At 38.3% G+C, this 24515-nt stretch overlaps 1 protein-coding gene and 1 long non-coding RNA gene across 2 annotated transcripts in view; one reads left to right on the top strand and one right to left on the bottom strand.

The window, feature by feature from the left end:
• The window catches only part of LOC111761245 (uncharacterized), a 44215-nt gene extending 31504 nt beyond the window's left edge, over positions 1 to 12711 (top strand). Inside the window, exons 3-4 of the long non-coding RNA XR_002794658.3 lie at positions 6947 to 7076; positions 12417 to 12711. This is a non-coding gene — a long non-coding RNA (uncharacterized lncRNA). The remainder of the gene's footprint in view (positions 1 to 6946; positions 7077 to 12416) is intronic.
• Positions 1 to 20658, bottom strand: part of LOC101424649 (calcium-activated chloride channel regulator 4) — a 42873-nt gene extending 22215 nt beyond the window's left edge. The window contains exons 1-7 of the mRNA XM_012520606.3: positions 20463 to 20658; positions 13465 to 13605; positions 13176 to 13323; positions 8618 to 8726; positions 5609 to 5786; positions 5082 to 5300; positions 2743 to 2970 (exon numbers count right to left, since the gene is read on the bottom strand). Coding sequence (XP_012376060.1) covers positions 2743 to 2970; positions 5082 to 5300; positions 5609 to 5786; positions 8618 to 8726; positions 13176 to 13323; positions 13465 to 13605; positions 20463 to 20621 — 1182 coding nt within the window. The 5' untranslated portion in view covers positions 20622 to 20658. The remainder of the gene's footprint in view (positions 1 to 2742; positions 2971 to 5081; positions 5301 to 5608; positions 5787 to 8617; positions 8727 to 13175; positions 13324 to 13464; positions 13606 to 20462) is intronic.
• Positions 20659 to 24515: the final 3857 nt, after the last annotated feature.

Raw genomic sequence — 24515 nt, forward strand, 5'->3', positions numbered from 1 at the left:
GGCTACTCGGTTGTTAGTTTAATTTTCTGAGTAGATTTGTAATTTTAGGCAAATGGTCACTTAACTTCTTTGAGCCTCAGATTCTGAATATGTAAAATGAAAGAGTTGAACTATAGTCACTCTAATGTCCTTTCCAATTTCACCTATCTATACTTTTTTCTATATTAAACATATTTAATCTTTTGTTGTTATTAGCATATTGAAAGAATTGAATTCAACTAAAAATATTTCTTGAGTATTGGGTCAGAGACTCTAGAGCAGGGTTCTTAACCTTTTTAGTTCCACAGACCCCTTTGCCAGTCAGGTGAAAACCATGGACCCCTTACTAAGTCTGCACTATACTGTGTATTATTTAATAAATGTATCACACCTGCACCAACACATCCCCACAAGAATAATGTTTTTTGCATTTCAATTCAAGCTCACGGACTCCTTGTTAAGAACCCTTGCTCTAGAGATACAGAAATGAGCAACAAAGGCACAACTGAAATATAAGGCAAAATATTCTATAGCCCAAGAAAGAATAACAAAATATTATAGCACTTCCATTTATCCAGCCCTTACTATGTGTTAAATGTGCTTTTGACATTATGTAATTTAATTTGAATCCAAACTCTCAATCTTTCTCCCTGTACCATTCAAGCTCCCTACAACATATTTTATATAGGGCAAGTAGAGGCACCTTACTAAAGTATAAATTGATCATATCTCTCTGATGTTTAGTACCCTTTAATAGCTTTTTTAAAAATTAAAAAAATTATTAGAGATGTTGTAGGTTTATAGAAAAAGCATCCATAAAATAAATCCATCATTTACAATAGGATTCCCTATTTGTGTTGTACAGACCTATGTTTGCTTTACATTTTTTTATTCCAGTTCCATATGTACAATCTAAAATTTTCCATTAACCAATTCACCTATATAATTCAGTGCTGTTAATTATGTTCACAATGCTGTGCTACCACCATCACTACCATAACTCCTTCAAAAGCTTTTTTTGGGGGGCTTAGAATAAAACCCTATTCTGTTACCATAGTTTTTGAAGCTTTGAAAAATCTAGCCATTGTCTACTCCAAACACATTTTTTATCCCCTATTCACCAACCCCTGAGCCACCAGATTCTCTCATTTCTTAGAATTATCCAGTACTTTCCCAGGGTATTTTGTGCTTTTCTGTCTGCCTGATGGTCATCCTTCAAGTCTTAGTTTATCTCACCTCTTTAGAGGTGACTTCATTGGGCAATCCATGTATAGTAGGCAATTTCCCTAATTTCCCAGTTATTCTCTATCATATCACTTTTTTGGTTCCTTCACAACTCTTTCTCCAAGATTATTGTTTTTATTTATTTACTTACCTATTAATGTTCTGTCTCTACTGAAATAGCATGCTTCACCAGAGCAGAGACTTTCTTATCTCCCAGTGTCTTGAATAGTGTTTTGCTTGGCACATACCAGCAGTCAATAAATACATCTTTAATAAATGAAACAAGAATAGCCTATGTGCTACCTTTCATTATCCCATTTACCCACAAGGCAATCAAGGTCTAGAAAGGTTAAGACTTTTGCTTATGTTTAACAAAGCTAGTGAAAATTAGCATTTGAACCCAGGTCTTCATGTTACAAAACTGCAATAAATAATGCAGTTCAAAGAAGAGGAAGATTCAATATGTTTGTGAGTAGCAGGAAAGGTTACATGAAGGAGAAAAGACTTGGGGAAGAATTGATAGAATCTTAACATGCAAATAAGGAAAAGAAGGAAGCATTGTAGGCACAGGGAATGTGTGGGCAAATGTATGGACTTGTAGAACACAATGGACTTGGAGAACAATATGTGCATAATTTGGTGCATAGAGCATTTTACTCACTGGAAAGATAGGTGGGGACACCTTTATTAGAGAGTGGGAGGATTTTGAATAGCATTAGGCTGAGGAATTCAGACAATTTTATATTAATAGACTGTGAGGAGGCAATGAAGAATTGTAGAGAAGAAAATGATCCAATTGATATTAATTATGGGCTCAAGATGATCATTTGGATAAAATAACATTTTTAATAATGTTAACATGGATTTTATAGTTATGGTATAACAGTAAATCTTCTAGTGTGCCAAATGTATCATTTCACTTAATCCTCAAATAACCCTGTAAGATAAGCATTCTTATATTCTATGTATTTTAGATAAGGTACTGGGAGTATAAAGAAACTGCCTAGGATCATGTAGCTAGTAAGGAGCAGAACCAGGACTCTAAAGTCAAAGCTGATGTTCTAACCAGAATGCCTCACCCTAACCTTGACTAACAGGCCCTGCTGCATCTGCTCTAAGAGATAAACATCAGATTACCCTAACTGAATTTCCTAGAAACTGAAATAAGGATTGGCCCAGACTGTAATCATGTACTTGTTAATTTCCCTACAAGTTGGTGGCTTTTGCTGCCCAAGCACATTCATTTATCTACCAGACATTTATTGAGCACCTGCTTTTGCATGGTAACAAGACAAAGTCCCTGCCCTCATTGAACATATAATCTTCTGGGACTATTATCATTATTTATTAATTAATCAGCTTATTCATTGATTCACCAACCCATTTAAAATATTAAGTTTTTTCTATGTGCTTAGCCTTGTGCTTCTTAGAATTAAAAATGTTAAATTAGGCAGTGAATAGTTGCAGCAACACTTAACATAGACATGTCCTGAAATATTAAAAGTGGATAAACGATATTAATTGCAGGAATATTTTCACCTGAAATGCTGCTTTAATTCCAGAGCAGATAGATAATCCTCCTGAAGCCACTGTAGGTAAGCACTCCAGTAGTTTGCTTCTTTCATTGCTGCTTATTATTTGGATTAGCTTACATCTGATGTTGGCAACACTGTCAAAGTGAACAATTCCAACCCAAGATCCATTTTCAATGGTCTGCAGCAGGAAATGTTTGGCTGCTTGATTCATTCGGTTAAGGCGATTATGATCCTGTTTAAAAAAGCACAAGAAAAAGAACCAAAGGTTTTTGACCAGAAAGTAATAGATCATATAAAATGAAAAATACAGTTAAGTATATTATGGAACACAAGAAAGTATAGGAAGGAGCACGGGTTTTTAATAAGAGCTGATTCTTGGCTCCTAAGCACAAAAATTAGAGGTGGAAATTAGGGTGGCGGTTGAACTAGAATTGGAGTTGGATCACATCTTAGAGACTCTCCCAGTACTCTTGGAAGGCTGTTTGTCAGATGCCTCAAGATGAAACCACTCATCAGAGCCCACAGGAACAATCCAAAGGTAGTGGACTCCACCAGGAAGATTGGAAGCTCCCAATCCCCTGAGATGAGAACCATTCAAATTGGTGAAACTTACTAGAGCTGCAACTGACTCCTACCTCCTCCCTTTCCTCTTCCCTTACCTCATCTCCCACCACTTCTCCATCAATAGATTGATTGGAATTAGTTCTTTGTAACTCATAAAGAGTCACAGTCCTCCCTCCTGGGTCATTGCGGAGGTTGTACATTTCTTCATACATTTGTCTTCTCCAGTCCCTCGTCACCACACTGATCTGTGCTACCTCTACCTAACCCTACTCTTATCACTCTCCTCTCTGCCCAGATTTACCTCTGAACTCCTTGGACCCAAATCACAATGAGAAAATTCTTTGAGGGCTCTCTTCTCTTTGCTTTACCTTTACACTTGGTTCCATCTACAGCCTTTCTAAGTAGGGCTTCAGATTTTATTTTCCCAAGCAGGAATGTCATCTCTTCCCATTGTCACTTCCTAGACAACTTTTATGTGTCTAGCACTTTGCAACCCTTTCAGGAAACCCAGTTTTATTAAGGTTCATTTCATTCAGCTACATCATCCTATGCTGTTTACAGTAGCTACTCCCCCATCCCCATTATATGAAGAGTTTATTCTTTATCTTTAGCATTCTGTGTTCTGCTTCAAATTTGCCTTAAGAGGAAAGAGGAAGGCTGAACTCTCGCAGATGTTGTTCGCTGTCTTGCTTCAACATGTAGCAACAGAGTTTGGTGAAGAATTAACTTTGAGTTGAACTCTTTAGGTCTTTGTAACTTTAAAATTTTACCCCAAATAAATACCCTTTATAAAAGCCAGAAGATTTATGGTACTTTGCATCAGCATTCCTTTTGGCTGACTAATACAATACTTAAATATTGAGCACCTATATGTAACAAACTCTTCTAGGAAGCAAGGACATAGAGATGAATAAGACAGGGTTCCAAGTCCTAGGGTAGCCCCAAAACTAGTGAGAGAAACATGTGTCATTTCAATATAATATATAGCATAAGAAATGTGCACAGGACATTATGGGAGATCAGCAAAGGGCCCTCAGCCCAAACTGGAAGCCAACACAGCCCTTTCTGAAGGAAGTAGGTGCTTGCGCCAGATTTCAAAGAATGAGTATGAGTTAACCAGGTGATGGGGAAAGAAAGAGAAAATTTTCTCTATTCAATTATGAACCCCTAAAGGAAATGGGCCTCTATTTCCAGAGCTTAGCACAATGCCTGTCATAGAGTAGAAACTCATTGAATGTAGAAGAAACCAAAGGCTGGATTTGGCCATATCTTCTTCATGGTGATGCTTTTAGTCTGTGTCTTTGAGTATAAGGAGGTCATTCATATAGATGATGCAAATTAGATAAAGCCATGTTAAGAATGCTCCTGGTTGAGCCCCTTCCTTGACTTGGAATATGGAGCTTAGCAGCCCTGATATGAGTCCTATCCTCATGTCTACCGAGCATTTCCAGTTGAGAATGGGGGAATGGTTGGAAACAACTTCTGTATTTCAATCTCTAGTTCTGCTCCTACAACTAAAGCTTTATTACAGGGTCTAAAAGCCCTTCTCAGTAAAACCTTCATTTCCTGGAATCGCTTAGTTCTATTTAACTCCATTGCCTTCTTTCCTTCACTACAGTATTGTCCTGCCGCTCTTGAAGTTATGACCATGGGAGGTGATGGGACATGAAATTTAGAATAACCCAGATGCAGATAGATATGGTTTTTTGTTTGTTTGTTTGAGCTATTCAATCACTTATCACTTCCCTTCCCCTAGGAAAAGTGGGCCGTGAAACTTACCCCCATGCTTGCAGACTTGTCAAGAACTAAGCAAACAATTCTTTGACCAATCTTCAGTAATGAGTAGGCAGGGGGTGGGGGTGGTGCCACCATAGGCATCGTGTGGCTAAAATCCTCAGAACTGCTGATCACCTCCCATGTGCTTCTGGACTCACACTTTTTGTTTTGTAGGTTTGGAGCTTCTCGGTTATGGTTTTTTTCATTACAGAATTCAGTGACCTGAAATGATAATAAGATGAAAAACAATAATTTTTAAACATCACACATTTTAAAATATAACTACAAACCTGAAATAAATCAAAGATCTGCTTTGTAAATATGTTGCTCATTGAATGAAAGAGTTTCAATAATAATATTAATACTACTAATAAAACAAACACTATTCAGTGCCTAATATGTAATAGCGAATATGCAAAGAACTCTATATTAGCACATGTAATCCCTCAGGTCACCCGGACAGATATTTTTAAAACATGGTAACATGTCCTTAGGTTGTAAATTCTAACTGCAATGACTGGCATACTTACAGAATCAATACTTTGCATATACATTATGGATGCCTTTTCAGTTTGAAATTTGTTGGGGAAAAACTGACAATCTTTTTCATACAGTTTTGTCTGAGAATCAATTCTGCATGTTCTGTTTACACAGCTGCCTCCTTGACACTTATGGGCTCTATTTATACCAGAGATACCTGTGGAACACCTGAAAATAGGTGACAGTTAGTCTTTGAGGCAACCTAACCATTGACATTTTTGAAAATCTTAAGTGTCTCTATTCATGCTTATCATTATAGCAAAGATTTAATTCTTATATGAGTATCATACAAAGCCTATTCTGAAAATAAAGTTAAGGCTTCCTAGCAGAACAATATCTGATTTTCAAGGAACTGCAGGGGAAATTTGAGGTGGGGTTTCCACACAATGGCTGAGCTCTCTGCTGTGATGAAGGAAGCTGCCGTCCTGCTTGGACCCTTTTCCCATACACCTCTCCTGCTGGCCTTGGGGTGGAAAATGCACTGCAGGCATCTGGAGGAGGGAGCTTGTGAAAGCATTCACTCCCTGTACCACCTTGGCTTGAAGTTATTTATAGATTACTTGTCAGAGAAGACATCCTCTAAAGCAGGAGTTCTTAACCTTTTCTCATTCATGGACCCCTTTGCCAGTCAGGTGAAAACCATCGACCCTTCTCAGAATGTAGCAGCATATAGTTTTATGACACTCAACATTGGCATGTCTTTAAAATAAATTTTAGGATTATTCAGAATTACTTTTTACAACTTTCCCATAATTTCAATACCTAATAATACCTAACATGGTTCAACATCTGTTCAAATGGTCATTTTCAGCAAACATTTAGAAATCGAGTTTTCCCATAGTGTCGTAAACCATTTTCACTATCCTTACCAACCTTTTTGAAGGCAGTTATCCACTGCACCCGTAACACACTACATCAAAATAAAAAGCATACTAGGTCTACACTATACTGTGTGTTATATAAAAAATATTATCACACCCATACCAAAACATCACCACAAGAAGAAAGTTTTGTTGAATTTTCAATTCAAGCTCATGGATGCCCTGAAATCTTTCCAGGGGCCCATTGGTTAAGAACCCCTGCTGTAAAGGTTTGTATGCAGCAGAGCTACAGTTATTTGGATTAGTCAGGGAGTATTGTTATACAAAGCGGAAAGTGGCTGGAGGTACAGTGAAGTGCTGTCAAGGACAGTAAGTTGTACAATGAATGATGGAAGCATTTTACGATCGTTTTAGCATATCAATTAGCCACAGATGGCAGCAATTACAACAAATATGCTGGGATTTGAATATATTCAATTTTTAAATGTGGTTGTCTTTCAAATTTAGGAAGCGCAGACTGGATTTCATTCAGTAATTTCTGGAATCTCCTAAATATGTCTATTTTATCATCTCCAAACTCATGGAAAATAATGAAGCTATCTATGTTAACAACCAAGATGAATCTTCTGTAGCAGAGGTGAGATGTTTAGGGGGGAATAGCATCTTAACAAATTTACTAAATTTAATGCCCTTTAAATGTATGTGTGTCCTGTTAGTTGGTGCGCTGCGGTAGAACAGAAGAATAGCCTTTGTGGATATCATGCATCTTTCAGCCTGTAAAGTTGTGACAAATCCCTAGTTCCAGAAGGGCATCTAACATTGATTAGGCTGATGGCACCTAATTTTAAGCCAAATCTCCCCAACCATTTTGCTCTCTGGATATCAGAACAAAAAAGATTGGCTATTATCAACTATGATGCTAGATTGTTACTTTATTTTTTTAAAAGATTTATTTTATTTATTTCTCTCCCCTTCTTCCTCCCCCCTCCCCCCCCCACCTGTTGTCTGCTTTCTGTGTCCATTCGCTGTGTTTTCTTCTGTGTTCTTTTGCATTCTCGGTGGCACCGGGAATCTGTGTCTCTTTTGGTTGCATCATCTTACTGTGTCACCTCTCCGTGTGTGCAGCGCCACTCCTGGACAGGCTGCACTTTTTTCACATGGGGCAGCTCCTTGGGGGTTGCACTCCTTGTGTGTAGGGCTTTCCTCTGCAGGGGACACCCCTACATGGCACGGCACCCCTTGAACCCTGGACCTCCCATGTGGTAGGTGGACACTCTACCAGTTGAGCCAACTGCTTCCCCAGATAGTTATTTTAAAAGGCACATTATAAATCTTCAAGAAGTTCCTATTAACTCCTTGAAACTGGTTAATTTCTTACTCATTCCACATTTAGCACTACTTTTTTGCCTTTTTTGTTCATTCTTGTGAAAGCAAAATGACTTTATCCTTCACAACCCTTTATACAGAGTGCATCTTCAGCTTGAGTGAGTACTGGCAGCAATGGTAGAGAGCTATTGATGTGGGCTATGGGTGGAAGGCTCTGTGTCTCTTCAGAGATAACTAAGTTGTTTGACTTGTGGGTGTGGAACGGTAAGAGGCTGCAGTCCCAGGAAATGTTTAACAATGCAAGGGCTATAAACTTTAAGTATTTAGGGGAAATGCAAAAACCAAGGCTTATCTAGAATGTCTGGAGTCCATGCTAAAAGCTTACCTAAGATGTGGAAGAGATATATGCTAATTGAAGCCTATTGAGAACTGAAACAAAGGGACCATTTGGCCTTTCCTCTCTGTATAAAAGACGTTTGAAAATCTTGTTCAGGGCTCGGGATTCAAACTGAAAGCTCCCGAGTCCGGCCGGCCGTCAATAAACCATTTTTCCTTCTCAAAATCATTCCTGAGTCCTGGCCTCTCTATACTCAAATAATTGAACTTCTCTTAAATTCCACAACACTATAGCGCATGTCAAATTAGTTACCAAATGCCTTGATGTTAGTTTTGTGTTTTTACATTCACAACCAGCTACTTTAAGATCAGTTCCTAAAGAAAAGCTCTGTTTCATTATTAGGATCCATTATGTGTTTTGTGACCAAATGAATGAATGGTATTTAGAAAGAAACCAAACTAAGGAAAATAAAGTACAGTTACAGCTTAGTTATTGAAGAAATTAAAGGATCATGCCTTGTTGCTTCAATTTTTCTTGACGAAGAGCTGTAGAATGGCTCATCTTCATTGTATTCATCAAACACTCCCCACCGGAGATGGGCCCACTCATGGACAAGCACTCTGCCTGAGGGAAAACATTTCAGACGTGTGCTAAGAATTCAAGTGACAAAATTTGTCTTTCAAATATTTTAAGAAGCTTTATATACAGCCACAAATATTCAGATTTTAAATAACTGCTCCACAGATTCTATGGTCATGGCAGATGGCTGTGGAGTTCAGTGCCATGTCAGTGGGCCCTACTTTGGAATTTGTGTTTTTGAGTGTGATGGAGTTGGACTCAAATGTAACCTTTTTATACGTGCCTCTTCTGTCACTTTTACTGAACCTGTGGTTGGCCCTAGTGTTGGTGCATACTCAGGAGACTTGAATCTCTGGACTGCCCATGTGCCAGCTGGGCCCTGAGCCTCAGCAGAGTTGCAACTACTACTCTCTGGTTTGTTGGACTTACCCAGGTCAGCTAACAGGGAGGTGAATATGGTCAACCACCACACCAGGGAACTGAGAGTGGCTACAACTGCAAGCAGAATTGCATCCATCAGCCAGGTGGAATCTAAGCCCCCTCTCGATGTAGAGGTGAAGTGGACATCACCATCCCAGGGTCCATAGGATGGAGGAATAAAATATGGATTAGAGTGGACTTACTGGTATTCTACTATAGAACTATTGTGATTAGTAATGGAAGAAATTGTAGCATTGATGTGGAGAAAGTGGCCACAATAGTTGCTTAGGGCAGGGAGAGGGAAGAAGAGATGTGATGTGGGGCCATTTTTGGGACTTGGAGTTGTCCTAGATGATATTGCAGGGACAGATGATGGACATTATATATCCATAACCCACTGAATGTACTGGGGGAGAGTGTAAACTACAATGTAAACTATAATCCATGCGGTGTACCAGTGCTCCAAATGTATTCACCAAATGCAATGAATGTGCCACAATGATAAAAAGGTTGTTGATGTGGGAGGAGTGGTGTGGGGGGGTGGGGATATATGGGAACCTCTTTTATTTTTTAATGTAACATTTTCTGTGATCTATGTATCTTCAAAAAAACACACAAAAAAATGATGGGGTGGGGTGTGGGGAGTGGGGTATATGGGAACCTCATGTTTTTTAATGTAATGTTTTGTGTGATCTATTAACTTTAAAAATATATAATTAAAAAATAAAATAAAGTAAAATAATAAAAAAATTAAAAAATAATATTACATTATATATCTTATATAATATATTATTATTTTATTCCATAGCAAGAGAAATCAATAAAATAGCTGTAGAGTACTTTCAGAGAGCAAAATAGACTGTACTTTGGGCCTTCAAAGTTATATGGTGAGGGAGACTGACATACACATCATGATTAAATTGTGAGCCTCATGCAGGCAGGAAATGTACCACTCTTCTTAGTATCATTCATCCTTCCCTTTATCACCCAGTTATTCATTTATTAACTCAGTTTTTATTGAGTGCTTTGCCTCTTACTAACTGTATTACCTGAACATGTTATTTAAAAAGTCTATGCCTCAGTTTATCATCCATAAGTTCATTCTCAATGGGTGAGATAGTTCCTCAAATAGAATGAAATTAGATCTTGTGTAGGGCCAAAAATACTTAGCTATTACAATGATTTGTGACCCTGCAAAGATTAACACTATCCAATAACATAAATGCCACTGTATAGCTGTGGTATTAAAATGTCTTGGAGGACATTAGGAAAAGAATATCTAAAAAGGCTCCTTGGAGGCCTGAAAATGAACATAAAGGTTGAGAAACATTGCAATAGACCATATGTAATTGTGAAGTTGAAATGAAATGATTCACTTGAAATACTAGTATATAACAGGCATTATTTATATAAATATTATAAATATTATTGATTATATGTACACAGCACTAGAATAGGTATGAAAAAGTGTAAAGATGAATAAATATTTTCCTTGACTTGGAGAAGCTCAGAGACAGGGAGTCAGAATAGGCAAACTTTTTCTCCTAAGAATTTCAGGGCAAATAGGAAGATATAAATAAATCAATAGCTTGATAGTAAGGAAGAAGAAACAAGGGGAATTTTCTTTAGGCATTGATGGGAAAAATCTTTAAAGGAAATGGAGACAGAGAAGAGGAAGTTGGAAACAGTCTGTTCTGCTACACAGTATAATTCTGTAATGACAATTAGCTCATATTAGTGTTGAAAACATGGGAAAACATCAGTATCATGCAGAAATTATATTTGCCCTTTTAATCCTCACTACTCAAAATGTGGTCCTCGGACCAGCAGCATCAACTTCACCAAGAAACTTGTTGAAATACAGAATCTCAGGCCCTACCCCAGACCTACTGAATCAGATTCTACAATTTAGCAAGATCCCTATGTCATTTCTATTCACATTAAATTTCAGAAACACTGGTTTAAGTTTTTATAGGCACAGGGAGCCAGATAGGTGAAAGTGGAATTAAGATATTCAGTAGAGAAGAAAAAGCCCTTGTATCATCTGCTGCAATAAGAATTTGGTGAATTTATGAAAATTTAAAACTGCCTGCATCTGCAAATCCCTTCTTAGTCCACTCAGACTTACTTGGCTTTGAGCTCATGGCCCTGCCTCCCAAGCACTTCTTCTAATTTGGAGCTCCATTCCCATCTATATTGTCTCACTTCCCACCAGCCCTATTCGAATTTCTAATAGCATTTCCTTTCTTTCTCTCTCTCTCTCTCTTTCTGCATATTTTTAATATCTGCCATGGCAGCTTCTAGATATACTGATGGGCTTCATGGATAATCCAAATGATCTCTCTGGTATCATGTGTTATTGCTGTTACCAGTATTATTACAAATTGCATAGATTTTAAGGATTCTTTTCCTACTCATATTTTTCCAAAAGGCTTGTTGTTTTATAACACATATTTCATGTTATGGCACAATCACCTATAAAAGAGGGAGGGAAGAAATCTGTCGATAAAGAGATGGAGCTGAGGTGGGGAATAGGGAAGTTCAAGAGCTCAGATAAAGACATTGGCCTTAAAAATCAAAGGAAGGCCTCCTCCTCTAAAACAGGTGGGGCTGAGGGTAGATGAAGGTAAATATTATACTGTATAGGGTCTGTTTACATGGATTATCTAATTTAATGTTCAAAATAATTCTTCAAGGTAGGAAATATTATATTTACTATTTTATAGATTTAGGCACAGAGATGTTAAGTCACAGAGCATCTGCCAAATGATGGAGTGAGAAGAGTGACTAGAGATCTTGAAAAAATTGTAAAAGTTTTAGAACAGCTGCAATGGTAAGTGAAAAAGGGAGCTGGGAAGAGGCAAGTAAGAATATTATTGAGCAGATTTGAGGGCTCGGAAAATGTTTTGTATTTATGTCAATTAGTTTTATAATTTTCTTCCACAGTCTTAGAAACATTTTAACAACCATCAAAAAGAAACTGTCTGGAAATCAGTACAGGGGTATCAGCAAACTGAATCAAACATAAGGATAAGAGCAGTGAAGGAACTGAGCTACTGATACTTGTAGTTGAAATAACTGACCTTGGTGGACATGCCATATAGGAAAGTATAGATAAAAAAGATGGGTAGATTGAGAGAATAAGCTGGGAAAAAGGATTTTAGATGCTAATGATAACACACATGGTCAGGGTAAAGCATGAAGTGAAATAAAATGAAGAGACTGGTATGGGATGGGATGATGGAGTTTTCAAGTGTGCTATGAAGAACAGGTCCGGGTAATGATGATGAACAGAGCTATCCAATTGTTTTGCAGAGACAAGGACTGAGTGCTTACTTATGGGCAATGGAAGAAGGAGGAAGCGATCCTGTGGGTATGAGGATTCAGGAAGATTGCCAGTGAGTGTTGGCATTTGAATTGGGCCTCCTTTAACAATGATTTGCATTTTTATCTGGAAAAGAATATGTTTTGCATTAACTTGGACAAATGGTCTTAACTTTTAGGTTGAATCATATGAAATTGCCTTTTTAGAGTGAAAAATTATTGTCAATTGTAGACAATTTCTGGCCCATCCAAATATAATAGATTAAATAATATCAGCAACTAACAACCTATGTGTGTTTTCTCTTGACTGGGAACTGTCAGTGTTGTTCTTTCCAGTTTGTCATGCATATTCCTTTGTGGACCTGATGGATTCATGTCTAACTGTTGAGAATTGGAAAATTGAAAGCCAAAAGTGTGCCTGCCATAAGACAAACATTTACTATTGTTGCCCTGTGTTCAAGATTTCTGAGATAAAATTTCTTACCAACTATCAGACATTATACAGAGTCTGTTTACATGGATTATCTAATTAAATGTTTATAACAGTTCTTCATAGGAACTCCTGTGATCACCATTTTATAGATTTAAGCACAGAGAGGCTAAGTCACTTGTCTAAGGTCACATGCAGACTACAGTAGAGGGCCAAAATTTGGCACTAGGTAGTCTGGCTCCACGGCTTGCGTACTAAACCTAAGTACAAAGATGTTTGTTGTAAACATAGAAAATATGTGTTTTAACCAAAATTCCTACCTGATGGTCCATATTCATTTTGTTTCTTTCCAAGTACAAAGTCAGGAGTGAAATGAATGAATTCTCCCTTTTCTCCACAGCCTGTGAAGTGTCTGGTGTAAGGTTCATCTCTACCAGGGAGGGCAGGTGGTGCAACTAAAACATCAGCCTGTGAATGTTTAGAAGGATAGTTAAGACATCATAAATAGAAATGAAAACATTTAGTGTGAAAAGCTCTGAAACAACCAATCAAGAAAAATTGAGACACACCAGAAAATGTAATTTTTTAAGAGAAATTTTTGAGTCTTACGTGCTTGTAGCTCTCAAGTCTTGGCTTCTTGTACTGAGGGTTTTCCTTCCAATTTTCAGGAATTAATATAGATACAGTTTTGAAATAAAATCTTTTTTGTGTAGCTTCAAATAGGTAAGGAGAAGCTGTAGTCACCATGTCCTATTATTTAAAGAGAAAAAAATAAATGAAGAGGGCCAAGCGAGAAAGGACTAAGTGAGCATGGGTTCATTACAGGCATTTCCATCTTTAAGAGTGAACAGGAAAACCAACTGACTGGTGGGTGGGGTCTCTGTTCACAATTCCAACTGTGCCCCATGCCAATCCAAAATTATAACTTGTACAAGTAAAGGCTTTTAAGTCTTTTATAATCCTACATCAAAAGGCAAATGCTTCTGTTTGTTTCTAATCCTGGCTTTGATCTTTCCAACTGGTAGCCCATGGCCAATATATGTAACCTCTCTGAACCTCAATTCCCTCAAATCTTACTACCAATCTTTAGGGTTGGCATAAAGATGGAATAAGTTGTATAGTGCCTTTCATTTAGGCAGTCAGTAGCACTAGTTGATATCATTATTGTTTATAAGAAGGCTTCATAGAGAATAGCCTTAGTGCATGCAAGCTAATGAGGACTGTCTGTAGCAATGGGTCATATCACCCAGCCATCTGCCAGGGAGAGGCTGCTGGGTTGGGAGCCTGAGGTGTGTGTGGGGAGAGGGATGTGATGGAAAAATTCATAGGAGGGGCAGAGCTTGTTATTCATTGGAAGAACTTTTTACTCTAACAATATGTTGAAGAGGCTATCACTTTACACTGCAGATTATTCAGAATCCCAAAATTGCAATAAATAAGATAAAATAGTCCTTCTCCAGAGCTTATTATCCATGGGGGGAAATAGATGTGTGAAAAGCATTTACGGTAATCTATACTACATGATCACACCCATTGAACAATTGAAGAATCCTGGGTATTGGATTTCTTTTTCATTTTCTCATTTAATCTCAGAAGTCTTTGAGGTAGATAGTATTGTTATTTTACAGATGAGAACATTTAGCAGCAAGTGTTCAATAATATGTCCAAGTCACATAACTAATTGCTGAACCAGGTTTTGAATGCAGAATTAATTCTGAACTTCTATTCTTTTTTCTTTTAAGAACAATTTTATTCACACACCATATAATCCATTCAAAGTGTATAATCAAGGACAGAGTTGTGCATTTATCACCACTGTCCATTTGAGAACATTTTCATTGCTCGAAAAAGAAAAATCCCATTCCCCTTTTACTTCCCTTATTGACACTTAGCATTGGGATGGTACTGTGGCAGTTTGATATTTTTTATGAATTCCAAAAATAGATATTGGATTATGTTTATAAACTGGTCTGCTCCTCTGGGCATATTAGATTGTATTAAATTCAGAGGTTTCACTTTTACTTGATTGAATTATGATTAAGGCTTTGATTGGGTCACTTTAGTAGGACATCAGTAGGAAGAGTGTGGTGTAAGGTGCAATTCTCTGTGAGAAAACAACATGACAGAGGAGAGAGTTGGAGTTTTGATGCTGGAGGCTGGGGAAGTAAATACACTGGAGAAGAAAACAGAGGAATAAAGACAGCTCTGTAGACACAGTAGAGGCCCCAGGAAGAGAGAGAGCCTGAGAGTCTATAGCTGACCTCATGCAGAAAACAGAACAGATGAACCCAGAAAGAATCAAGTCCCAGGGAGAGAGACCAAACTTAATGCAAGACTATAGCTGAGATTGGAAGAAGCTGGGACCACAGAGCCTTAAGAGGAAGAGGAAGGCTGAACCCTCTCAGAGACTGGCAGCCATTTTGCTCCAGCATGTAGTAATAGACCTTGGTGAGGGAAATAACTTATGCTTTACGGCCTTGTGACTGTAAGCTTCTACCCCAAATAAATACCCTTTATAAATGCCAATAGATTTCTAGTATTTTGCATCAGTACCACTTTGACTGACTAATCAGGTACCTTTGTTACAATTGATGAAAGAATATTACAATCTTATTGTTATCTATAGTCCATAGTTTGCATTAGTTGTTTTTTTTTCCCATATACCACTCTATTAACACCTTGTAATAGTGACGCACATTTGTTTCTAGTTCATAGCAGAACATTCTTACATTTGTACTATCCTCTACAACAGGCTTCACTATGTTATACAGTTCCATATTTCCTCCTCTAGCTTTCCTTCTAGTAACATACATGACTGAGGGATGGATTTGACGTTAACTTTTTCATCATGCTGGCAACACCCCAGTTTACAATGTTGGTTTCAAGGAACACCCTCCTCCATCCATGATGCTTCCTGACTAACACCAACCCACAAAAGAACTCTTTCTCTTCAGGAATTCCAGGGTTCTTCTCCCTCTTCTCTTAAAGAGTCCAGTGTGCTGAGTCATACATACTGAATGAGGTCAGTACACCGATTGGCCTCCGTAGTACTTTGACATTATTTATGAATTCCAAAAAAAAAAAAAGATTGATTATGTTTGTAAACTGGTCTGTTCCTCTGGGCATGATTCCCTTTGGTTGTATTAGATTCAGCTGAGATGATTTTGACTAACTTACGTTAAAATTAGGGCTTTGATTTGACCATGTCATTAGGGTGACTCAGTATGAGTCCCTGCCCACTTTGAGGGCTATACAAATGGACACTCAATCAAGGAGACACACAGAAGTAGATACACAGGAGAACACTGAAAAAGACACAGAAGAGGAGATGACTTGGTTTTGATGCTGGAGCCCCAGAGAGAGATGAAGGAGCCCCAGAGAGAGATGAACCATTCGCCCGATAGTTTACCTCTGACCTTGTAAAGAGGATAGAGCAACTGAGCTCAGAAAGAAATGAGCCCCGTGAAGACAGACAAGCCCCATGCCAGCCTACAGCTGAGATTGGAAGAAACTGGACCCATGGAGTCTTAAGAGGGAAGAGGAAGGCTGAACCCTTGCAGATTTTTCCTGCCATCTTCTTTAACATGTGGCAACAGCGTTTGGTAAGGAAGTAACACTGAGTTGGACTCTTTAGGGCCTTGAGACTGTAAGCTTTTACTCCAAATAAATACCCTTTATATAAGCCAACTGATTTCTGGTACTCTGTATCAGCACCCCTTTGGCTGACTAATAGAGCCTCAAAGTCAGATTCAGAGAATGAAGGCTCAGAGAATAGGCTGGGAGTGGGGAAAAAGTTTTCAGAGACCTCCAGTAGTAGGCTAGGTATTATTACTTCAGCACCAACCTAATACAGATTAAAGAATTCTCTGTCTGCTCACTAAGGATGTCTTTCTTGTTTAAGGTCTTTAGGCTTCAACAGTTTATCATTTTCTGCTTAAAGTGATAGCTGTTTCTGTGCTGATGGATGTGGTTTGGATTGAAGCGTTAGAGAGAAATTGTAGGGTTCCTATATATGTTTGTTTGGTTTGTGCACTGTGTAACTCCAAGGGCCATTTACTCATAGTCTCCATAGCCCTATATGACTACCTTGAGTCATGGTATGTCCTCAAGTCATGGAGTTAGTTCAGAGACCCCCATCAGAGGACTGTGATCCTCTGGGGCTGGCAATTGTTCCCACAGGCTCTCCAAGTAGAGTCCTATAAAGTTGGGTGTAGTTCAGTGGAGGAAAGCTTGCCTCACATATAGTAGGTCCCTGATTCTATTTCCCATACCTCCTAAGAGAAGGAATCCAAAGAGTGACCCAGCAGGTTGTCAGGCCCCCAGCTGGCACCTTGAGACAGGGAACTTACAGGCTGAGCTTTTAAGGGAATGGGTGTAACTTAGTGGTTTGTGTGCCTGCTTCCCAGGTATGAGGTCCCTGGTTCAATCCCTGGTACCTCCTTAAAAAAAAAAGCAAATTAAAGTTGTTAAGTTATTGCCTGGGTTCCTCCTGTTGAATTTAAATGTCTAATTTTCTTGAGGACTTGAGGCATATCAGCACATTTGAGTTTTTATTGGAGAGTGGATGTAGCTCAGTGGTTGAGTGCCTGCTTTCCATGTATGAGTTCCTGGGTTCAGTTCCTGACACCTCCTAAAAACAACAACAAACGCTTTAAATTCCATCTAGAATTCCTGTTAGTCCCAGCTGGATCGAAGGAGACTATCAGTTTGCTAAGGCTTCCCTAAGATAGTACCACAGACTGGGTAGTTTAAAACAACAGAAATTTATTGTCTTACGGTTCTGGAAGCTGAAAGTCTGAAATGAAGTTGTTGGCAGGCCCATGCTTTTTCTAAAGTCTAGAGTTCTGGCAGCAATCTATGGCATTCTTTGGTTTAGAGCAGGGGTTCTTAACAAGGGGTCTGTGAACTTGAATCGAAATTCAAAAGAATATTCTTGTGGGGTTGTGTTGATGCGAGAGTGATATATTTATTAAATAATACACAATACAGTGTGTACTTAGTAAGGGGTCTGTGGTTTTCACCTGACTGGCAAAGGGGTCAGATTAAGAACGCTAGGAATCAAAACTCTGATTCTATCACATGGCTGTCTTCTCTGTTTCTCTCTCCTGTGTCCTAATATCCCTCTTCTTATAAGGACACCAGTCATATTGGATTCGAGCTCACCCTAATTCAGTTTGGCTTCATCTTAATTTTCACTTAAGATGTTTTCAACATCTTCAAAGATACTATTTTTAAAAAAGGATTACATTCACAGAACTGGGGGTCAGTCTTGGACTTTTCTTTTTGGGATCCACAACTGAAATCATAACAGAAACAAGAAATCAATGTTTCCAAAGGTAAGTACTCTCAAAACAAGGAGAAACATGAGCACAAAGACAAAGGAAAATTGAAACTCGAACATCTTATGTCATGAATTACAGGTAATTCAGTGTAAATCTTATTCTGGCAGATCGTATTCCTTAAACAGGGTTATAACCATAAATGACTTCACCATTTTTACACAAAAGAGTTCTTTTTATTGTCTTATCAGAGTCAGGACTCAAACTTATGTCTGTTAGACTTCAAAGTCCATATGTGTTACCTAAATAGTGCCTGGAACCTAGCTCTGCTTGTGAACGCAGACAAGTCATTTAACCTCTCCGAACCCCTGTTTTCTCCTCCGTAAAATGAGAATGACAATACTTCAGAAGGTTGCTGTTAGAATTCAATGAGTAGAAATAAATGTAGAGGGCTGAGGAATGTCAGGAATCAGAGTGTAATCTAGGCAGGTCCACCAACAATGGACTTTCTACTCTAGCGTCCAAAAGAGGGCTATTTTAATCATGTATTTGCTCCTACATGTCATTATTCCAAATGCTGATTTCTGAGGTACAGAGAAGTTTGAAACTGGATTGGCTCTCCAGGGACACTAATAAGTCATCATTCAAAATCAGCTGTATTAACTGCTGTTCAAGACTGAGTGCTTCAGTAAAAAGACTCTTCACCTGGAATTCAAAACCTGTCAATAGGCTAGCACTTCTATGCTGCAACAGTATATGTGCAGGATGAGTGATAAATGGTGGCTACAGAATCACCCACTCACAACTCAGGCATTGCCCATCAACAAAACTCCTGCAGAAAGCTATAGCACGGTAGTGGATAAACTGCATAGAAGATTAATAAAGGTTGGTGTCAGCAACAGGGGAAATAACTTCCATGGCTGTAAAATCATTCTCTGTACCAACATGGAATGACAGAGTTGCACGAAACTTTAGAAATCAAGGCCCTTGGTTTATTCCTGGAACTTTTTCTCTTCTTCATCTGTACTCACCAAATGAAATGAACTTATTTTAGTTCCATGGCTTTAAATATCATCTACACACTAATCACTCCCAAATTTTTATATTCACCCAGTCCCTTCCTGAACTTTAGACTTATATTTCCATCTATTTGTTTGTCAGGCATCTCAAATTTAAAATGTCTCAGACTAACTCCTGATCTCCCTAACTGCCAATTTCTCCCCATTTACAGTCTCCACCTTTTCTTTTGATGGTAATCCATACTTCTGAGTATTTAGGCCAAAACTCTAGAAGTCTGCCTTTAACTCTAATCTTTCTCTCCCCACCCTCCCTTCCACATCTAAATCATTAGCAAATTTTGCTATGCCAACTACAAAATATATTGAGAATTACACCACTTCTCATCATCGTTACCACAATCTCCCTATTCCTAATCACCATCACGTCTCACCTGCAAAATCTTCCTAACTGGTCTCGAGGCTTCTGCCTTGACCCTCTACAGAGTTTTCTCGACAGAGTGATACTAGAACATTCATGACAGCACTTCCGTCCTCTGCTCAGAATCCTATGGAGTCTCCTCTCACTTATAGTAAAAGCCAAAGTCTTTACAATGGTCTGGATCCTGGTATCCTCCAGCTTCAGCTCTAACTTGCCTTTCTCTTGCTTTTTCACAGTTGTTCGCTCTGTCACACTAAGCTTGCTCTCATCTCCATGCCTCTGCACCTGCTGTTCCCACCCCGTGGATTTCCAATGGGTTTTTCTCTCACTCATTTCAGGTCTCTGCTCAGGCCTTCCCCAACGACCCTATGTGCAACAGCAACCCACATTCTCCCGCTCTACCTTCTGCCCCTCCCAACACTTCCTGGTCCCCCTTTCCTGATTTATTTTACTTCATAGTAACCTACCACTATCTGACACATGATACTTTTACATATTTTATTACCTATATCCTCTGAAAGCAATATACACTCCACAAAGCCAGGGGCTCTTCTAATGAACTGCTGTCTACACCCTCCCACGCAGTAAGCATTCAATAAGTTGTTTCTTAAAGGATGAATGAGAGACCAAACATGCATTTGCAGATGGAAAAAAAAAAACACACTGAAGATCAGGAAAGCCATGCACCGTGACTTTAGCCTGGTGGTGAGTCAGGTAGAACCTTGTCGAGAGCCTCTGTCTCCAGTGCCCATTCCTGTATTGTCCTCATAGCATCCTGCAGCTTTTAAACTTTCTGGAGCATTCAAAAGTTTCCCTAATACTTATCAGCTATTAACCATTTTCTTCTCTACAAGCAAACAAAACAGTATTACAGTGCCATTTCTTCCTTACCTTTATTTGCTCAATTAGTTTCTCATCTTCTGGCACACCAGGGTCGATAGCAATGATAACGTTTTCATAACCATTGTTGTTCAGTCGAACAAGGGACGTATTTGACCCCTGCAGCAGGTAGAGAACCAGGAGGAAAACGAAATTTTTGAATAACTCCATTGTTACTCTCTACTTGTTCCTGGTCAAAATGTAGGTTTGTTCCAGTTTGCCCTTTCTTTATATGCATACTATCAAACATTATCAACATGAGCTGATTATGGGATATTGACTGTATAAAGGTCAATGTTACAAATTGTGGAAAATATTTGACTTCGGTTTACACAATCATCTTATTGTACGTTATTGTAAAAATGATAAAGAAGCACAGGAGAAATCATAAAATACATTATACATTTTTCACTTGGGAAGCTTTTTTTATACTTGCTAATTCTGGTTAATTTCCTAATTATATATATATTCATAGCATTTCCTATAATGGGAATGTGAAAATTAATACAAACTCATAATAAAATTTATAGAAACTGTAATGCTAGGGTTTTTCTTCATTTTACAAAGTAATTAAATTAGTATTTAAAGCATTTAACAAGGGTATAGATCACGGAAGAGAAGGTAAGATTTTTAAATATAAATAACACCAAATTGTATAAGATGGCTTGGAGAACTAAATTAAAGAATTTCAAGGACTTCAGTAAATTCAGGAAGATTTGATAAGGAAGTTATTAGAGTGAATATTTTAAAATCTTGCTCAGCAATGAAGGCTTGGGTTAGAAGTTGAGATGGTAAACCAAGGATATCTAGTTCTAAAGCAAAAGGGCCAGGACTCATCAGAAGACCAAAAAAGAACTGAAAATAGAATAGCAGAAAATGTTCTTAAGTGAAAAGCTCAGATAGGAAAATACAATGTTTAATTCTGAACAGGTAATATCATCAATATAGAGGCTTTATCAGATGTGCCAGACTCTGCTCTCTTAGGCAGGATCCTACACTTTCCTTGAATTCCATCAGAAATATTATGCTGTAATTACTCATTGATAGAATCAGTACATTGTGCAAGATACAAGATGGAGCTGTTAACACTGGCAATTCCACGCAGGCTGTGCTTACCTGGAGCAGGTAGGGGGATTGAACATTAACAAATACATACTTTGCAGAGATGCCCTGGTTCCCTGGCTGACATTCCTTTCTGTTGCCCCCAACATCTCTTTGAACTTCAGCTTCATGACTTCAAGGAAACCAAGCACTCTTGAAACTCATGGAGTAGTGGCTCAGGGAATTGTTTTTGGCTGTTGGACTGGCTGAATTAGTGAATGATTAGCACTGTAAACAAAAATTACATGATATCATCATGCCTAAACAGAAGACTTGAAATGTTGGAGAAACCTGGGGACTTGGTTCCCCTCTGGTGTTTGAGGAAGTATCTATGTTATTTTGAGGAGGTGCTGTTACTCCTTCAATAAAATTGGGTTATAAGATTGAAAGGGAAAGACTTCCTCTTTGCCAGTGTAGTTAGGAAAACACAATCCTGTGTAAACTGACAAATTTTATAACAGCTCCCTTGTATTTGTTACCGTTATTGGGAAAGGGGTGATGATGAGCCTGAAATACAATCTTCCCTGGAGACCAATATGGCCTTGATTTATTTGCTGTCTTTATCCCTTGCTGACTTTCCAATCCTTTTCATAAAAAGGGAAAAGGGAGCTGTTCTGGGGCCCTCAAAGACATTCCCACCCAAAACTAGTCTGCCTCTTACGGAGTCCATGTCTGCTGGCCTGGCTGAAAGGGACCCTGTCTCCATTACCCTGACTTCACTCTTTGAGCAGAGGCTATCTGTCACAAATCAGAAAGGACTCTATCAAGTGGGTCTTAATGGAACCCAGCTCAGGCAAACGGGCTCATTGGTGCCATCCAAGAGGGTCGGGTTTCCATGTCCATTACTGAAACACAGAGGAGCTTAAAAACTTTTTAGTTTTTATAATTTCATGTTGATATGTAATAGAAAACTATATACCACATATTGAACTTGTGATTTCACAGATACTGTTTTTAGAATAAGACCAGATTTTATGTTGTTTGTTTTTCTGAGTGAATTGACTCAACTGGACATGGCAACTATAAGAAGTTGGTGAATGCATGTATGAGATTAGGAAACCCAGTTTATGTGATCTGGAAGGACTCTCGGCTCCACAACTCTAGGGAATACTCTGATCTTGTAGTCAGGTCAGAACTCCTAAACTGGGGACCAGTATCTACAGGAAAACAAGGTGATGAAAACTGAATCGACAGGACATTTTATTTATCTTAATGAAATATAATCTACTAGGGTTGGTTATTTTCCTTGTGACTAGACATAATATGTACTACAAACTTTCTCTCTTTTTGCTTTAAGCAACTACTGTTTGTTAATAAAACCTTATAAAATTTAAAGGTTGATAATATTAGCCCCCAAAAGTTTTAATGTAATATTTTTAGCAAGCCATAGTTTTCTTTCTTGGCAAATAATACATATTTTTATAAAGAGCAACTAGATTATATTAATTATATTAGTAAATGTATGCAGCTGGTAGGTTAAACTTTCAGAAATAATTGTCTTCTGCTCACAAATTTCTTCCTTTATACTATTTTGACATTGTGTGATTTGTGCTCATATCAAGCTTCCTTTTATATTAAACTTTCTTCAGGACCAGCATCATAGAATTTTAATTATTTTATTACTTATAGATCCTAAAATAGGGTGTTGAACAGAACAGGGACCTATTCAATGAGGGATGAGCTAACACGTTCTAATATTTATTTATACAATAAACATAACCCTTATTATGTTTCAACAGCAGGACTTAAATCACCAGTGGGAATCTGGTGACAAGTAGAAAAAATACTTTCATGTAATCTATTCTTAATAAATTGAGGGGTAACCTAAAGAGTAGTTACGCTTCTTGAGTGTGAAATAACCTTTTATCTGTCTATGACCTCGATATCTTTGAGAGTGATCTGATGGATATCTTAGTTTGCTTAGGGCTGCCATGCAAAAATACCAGAAATGGGTTGGCTTTTTTATTTGTCAGCCAAAGGGATGCTGATGCAAAGTACCAGAAATCTGTTGTCTTTTATAAAGGGTATTTATTTGGGGTAGAAGACTTACAAGGCCCTAAAGGGTCCAACTTAAGTCTGTTTTCTCACCAAAGTCAGTTGCCAAGTGTTGAAGGAAGATGGTGGGCTTTCTCTGACTGGCCTCTCCTTCCTTCTTCCCCTTAAGTCTCCATTCTCTTAGGCTGCAAACTATTGGGCAAATGGCTCAGCTCTCTCTGGGGCCCCATGATCAAACATGACAAAGCTCTTTCCTTTTCCAGGTCTGTGGAGCTCTTTCTCTTGCAGTGTATTCTTTTCTGTGTCTTTTTGTGTGAGTGTACATTTATATCAGCCCACCAAAGGGACAGAGACTCAACCCTGAGTCATGCCATAAAAATGTGGTTGAATCAAAGAACTAACATTAACATAATTGCCCCCTGATTGCTAAATCTAATACAAAAGGTAACACACCCAGAGGAACAGAGCAGTTGACAAACATATTTTCTCTCTCTTTTTTCTAAATTCATAAATAATATCAAACTACCACAGCTTTTATAAAGCAGATTTATTTAGGGTGAAAGCTTCCAGTTCTGAGGCCATGGGATGTCCAAATCAAAGCACATCAGAGATGCTTTCTCACCAAAATTAAAATCCTGGCATCCTGCCATGTGGTAGAGCAAGATGGCCGTCTCTCTACTTTCTCCTGAGCTGTGGACAATCATCTCTTCAACCTTGAGCTGCTCTGTGGGCCTAAACTCTTGGGGGCTTTGTTGCTTTGATTTTGGCTGCTAGTGATCCCTGAGTCCGATCTCATATAACAGGGTCAAAATGGTAAAACTCCCTTTTTCTGTGTCTTTCTGTGTATTCTCAGCTTATGTAAGACCCAGCAAGAGGATGGAGACCTCACTGATGTAATCCAACTAAAAATGATCTAGGGAAGCAGATGTGGCTCAACTGAAAGAGTGTCTGCCTACCATATAGGAGGTC

The sequence above is a fragment of the Dasypus novemcinctus genome, chromosome 9 (genome assembly GCF_030445035.2).
Source record: "Dasypus novemcinctus isolate mDasNov1 chromosome 9, mDasNov1.1.hap2, whole genome shotgun sequence".
Classification (NCBI taxonomy): Eukaryota; Metazoa; Chordata; class Mammalia; order Cingulata; family Dasypodidae; genus Dasypus; species Dasypus novemcinctus.